Raw genomic sequence first — 4,603 nt, forward strand, 5'->3', positions numbered from 1 at the left:
AGAGCCTCAGTCTTGTCTGATGGAATTTGAGAAAATGGGAACAAGATCTCACCATTCAGAGACGTTCTGAGGAACTGTCTTACTTCTGTGGTCTTTCTAAATGTTTTCAGTTTAATATTACTGCATCATTTTTTTTTATTCTAAATGTCTCTGAATGTACAATGTTTATTTTGATTTGAGAGTTAGTGTAGTGTGGTTTTTCTCTCCTCCACAGAGTGTGTGATTGTGCTGTATCACATCCTCCCCCTCAGCACCTGCAGTAGGTCCCAGCTGCAGCAGTGCAGTCTCTGTGCAGTCTGACTGAGGGAAGTTATTGTACGGCTCTATATCACTGTGTGAACACATCTTTGCTATTGATGTAGTGGTAACTCTGACAGTAATAATCTCCTGCATCTTCAGTCTGGATGTTACTGATGGTCAGAGTGAAGTCAGTATCAGATCCACTGCCACTGAAACGATCTGGAACTCCAGACTCTAATATGTCTGCATTATAAATCAGGAGTTTAGGAGCCTCTCCAGGTTTGTGTTGGTACCAGGATAGAGCATCATCAGCTTCAGAGCTGGTTTTACAGTTGATAGTGACTGTGTCTCCTGGAAGAGCAGATTTCACTACAGGAGTCTGAGTCACAGTCACCTGACCTCTGGACTCTGAAATAATAAATGAGGAAAAAATCCACATTACTCAGGCATTAAATAAATAAACATGTGAAGTACATGTGTAGAAAAGACTTTGAATTCAACAGAAATGAAACAATTTTTTTTTTTACCTTTGACACAACACAAAAGCGTCCAGATGAAGATGGTGATGAAAGTCATGCTTGCTGTGGGTTAAGTTACTGGGGCAGGCAGCTCTCAGTCATCAAGTCTTAAACTCACAGGGCTATAAACACTCCCAGAGCACTCAAGCATGTGCTGCCAATGCAAAGTGTCCTCTCTCTATGGAAATGATCTTCCTGAGTACAGCAGACACCCTGCACTCATTTGTTCACACATGTGGAACCATTCTACACTTCATTAGACCAGAGTATTATGTCCATATTGTGTTGTCTACTGACATCTAGTGTCAAAAAAGGGAATTGTGATACTCATGAATGTTACTGGGTTATTTTATGTAAAGATTTTCTGAAGTTAACTGGACACTAAAACCTGTGAGATTACAAAGGTTTAGATTCAGTTCTGTTGTCAAGACTGAACTGAGAATATGCTCTACTCTCAGACAGAGAACCTTCACTAATTGATGCAGCACATGCGCAAACTTTGCGAGATGATTTGCAAGAGTCTTCAGGATGATGTATAAAGTTACCCATCATGTAAAATTAAAAATGTCACCAGAAGTGTGGATGACAGGCCAGAGTTTGTGATTGAGAAGAAGGACACTAAAATCTCCAAATAGACAGTATTCATGTTCACCTGAAGTTGTTCATTAATACTTAAAAGGATTAAATGCCATCTTAAGGTTTATAGAGAGCTTTTGTTTATTATTTGTTTATTTAGTATTAAATAGGGATACTCATTTTGATTTTGTTTTTTTCTGACCAATAACCGATGCTCAATAACCGACCATTAATGATTAACCGACAAGATTAAAATGTACTTGTCACAGCCTGCACCTCAGTTTGGACTTTTAGTTTGTCATGTCTTTGTGTGCCTGATCTCCGTCTGTCTCCGCCCCTCACCTGTTCCCGTTTGTCTAATTATTAACCTTGTTAATTTTACCCAATCCTGTTTTGCCCTGTTTAGTTTCTCCTTCTATTTATGCCCTAGTGTTTGCCTTGTCTTTTGTCTATCGTTGTTTGTGTTTTAGTGCACACTGTTATGCTGCACCTTTTTGTTACCAGTTTTTGTTCCTGTTGTACACCTGTAGTTTGATCTTCACTTTAAGTAAAGTCCTCCGTTTTGTACCTTCAATCATCGTGTCTTTGCACTTGGGTCCTGCACCACACCACCAGCGTGACAGTACTATTTAGAATGGACGATTGTCAGTGACCCATTAAAAAAATACCAATAAAACAGATGGTTTTTGTTTGTTTTGTTTTTTATTCATAAGAAGGGGTTTATCTTTACATGTGCAGAACTGGCATAATAGCCTATAACTTAAAATAAATAGCAAACAGTCGCCAGACTTTCTAATGCATAAACACTTTAACAAAACAAAAACACACATTGAATCCTCCAGCACTGAGAGCGCTGTAACGAAAACCTCCTCCTGCTCTCTCAGCTAATTAATGATCAGAAATAACCAACAGGTTAACATAACGCAAACTGGTGGTCAGACCTCAAAATAAAATAAACAGTCCAGGCCCACCTCAGTCCTCAGCATAGCGGACAGCTTGTCTACTAGTTTTACTCACAGATAGCAATAGGTCGACCTGCTGTGGGGTCAGTCTGGTGAGCAGTCTGTTAACTGTGAGACCCGTGGTGCTCACATGGTACCGATGTCCCATGAACACTTAAAAAAATATATATGTAAACATTTAAATATGTTTTTTTACTGTTTAACTGATAGTATTAATTGGTCGAAATCCTTGTTGTCGGTTAACAGCTAAACGGTTAATTATTAGCATCCCTAGTATTAAACAATAATTCTAGGTCACTATGTTTAAAATGATGTATTGCTTACTACTGCAAGACCTGTAAAAAACCAATGCCTCATATATTATCTCATATAATGATCCTTGGTGTCATGTTCTTTTCTTGGGATAAACGTGTGATTTAAAGAAAAGTCCATCTCAAAGCAAACATTACTATTATATGGTATTTTGAGGTGAAAAATTCCAGCGCTTAGTTCATTGTTATAAGAAATCTAGAAACACCTTGTTATGTAACAAAATGCTCTTATTAAATAATGACATTTGTCTTACTGTTGCTGGTTGCTCAAATGCAATGATTGGGACTCATCCATTCATTCATTCTGTGGTTGTATGATCTAAAGTGCTGTGTTACAGCCCCTGTCTGAGAGCATGGGTTCAGATCTCACTGATTCCTGTGTAGTTTCTGTGGTGAGATGATGAAAATGAAAACTGTCCACCCCATAAGAGACAGTAACCTGCCTGTCAACCTGAGGTTACTGAGTCAGGTCACTGTCTTTGGGACGACTAAGATTCTAACACATCTAAGTCTCTTAATTACAGCCTTCCTTCTTCTAAAAGCAGTTTGGCCCCAGGTTTCTCACTGGTCGTGTTCTTCTCATCTGCCTGACATCTTGAGTGTCCTCAGAAAGCTGCAGACATAATCCTGAGATAAATGGAGACATTTATCACACAGTCACAGACATGGTGATAGAGATGGAGCTGTCTGGACTGTTATTTGTGTTTGTCACCAGCTTCCTCTTTTCAGTCTTGTTAGTGTAGTAGGTAGTGTGTCAGTTTCATGATCTGAAGGTCAGGACAGAGACTTTTAACATGAACCTGTTTGATTGGCAGTAACACAGCCTGACATGGTGTCTTCAGATTGTCCTTCCAGCTTCCTGTTGGAGTTCATACTCCTCAGTGCTGGGGTATAGTGATTAGCATAGTTCCCCTCCAATCAGTTTACCTAAGTTTGATTCCTGGCCAACACAGCTGAGTTTACTCCCAGGGGTCTTTGAGTGCTGTGTTTGGAAACTAAAGTTAGTCTGAGCAACTAAGAGGCTGACTGGTGTTTGTCATGTGTTCACTGGTGTTTGTCATGTGTTCACTGGTGTCTGTCATGTGTTCACTGCTGTGGACATGTAGCTGCATTTGTTGATTATGTTCTCATTGTTGTGTGAAACAGAAGCTGTATGTCACACTGCTCTCTGAATATTAACACACCATGTTTTGACCTTCAGTACCTCTGCACTGAGGGTAAAGTTTTTCCCATTTCAAATGAACCAGCAATGCCTCATAGCTCCTCTACCCAGCTCCATATAATGGTATTCAACATCAGCAAACTGTACAATCAAACGGACAAGCAAAGTGGAAAGGAATTTATTATTATTATTATTATTATTATTATTATTATTATTATTATTATTATCATTATTATTATTTTACTATATTATAGTGAAATAATAAAAAAAAATCACTATATATTGCACACACACACACACACACACACACACACAGAAGGCAAATATGAAAATACAGTTATCTGCCCATTATTAAATTCCAGGATGTTTTCACTGAGAGAGAACACCCAGAGATTTATTGTGTATGACTGACTTTGCCGTGTCCTCATATGTCAGCTGTAAGATCACTTTACTGTTACATCAAAAATTTGGATTCATTTACATTTGATAATTTCTGACTAATCTCCTCTACTTTTTCATGCTCCTGTCCTTGTCATACTGATGCAAATATTAACATAAACTTTTTATAAAACCATCAGCACACAGAACGATTAAAGTGCTTGGTCTGAGGACTGACTTTATAAATATTAAAATGTCCTGTCATTTCCATAACAGGATGGACATTCATAATTATTGTTATTGTAATTAGAGTTAGTGCAGTGTGATTCCTCTCCTCCACAGAGTGTGTGATTGTGCTGTATCACATCCTCCCCCTCAGCACCTGCAGTAGGTCCCAGCTGCAGCAGTGCAGTCTCTGTGCAGTCTGACTGAGGGAGGTTTTTGTACGGCTCTGTA

The 4,603-nt window shown here is 38.8% G+C and overlaps 1 gene segment (V, D, J or C); it reads right to left on the reverse strand.

Annotated features, from left to right (window-relative positions):
* Window positions 1-328: 328 nt before the first annotated feature.
* LOC115825763 (Ig kappa chain V region 3381-like) lies at window positions 329-816 on the reverse strand. The segment is given in 2 exon segments: window positions 329-648; window positions 768-816. Coding segments are annotated over 2 exon segments (369 nt in total).
* Between the last annotated feature and the right edge of the window lie 3,787 nt (window positions 817-4,603).

Source organism: Chanos chanos, chromosome 12 (assembly GCF_902362185.1).
Source record: "Chanos chanos chromosome 12, fChaCha1.1, whole genome shotgun sequence".
Lineage (NCBI taxonomy): Eukaryota > Metazoa > Chordata > Actinopteri > Gonorynchiformes > Chanidae > Chanos > Chanos chanos.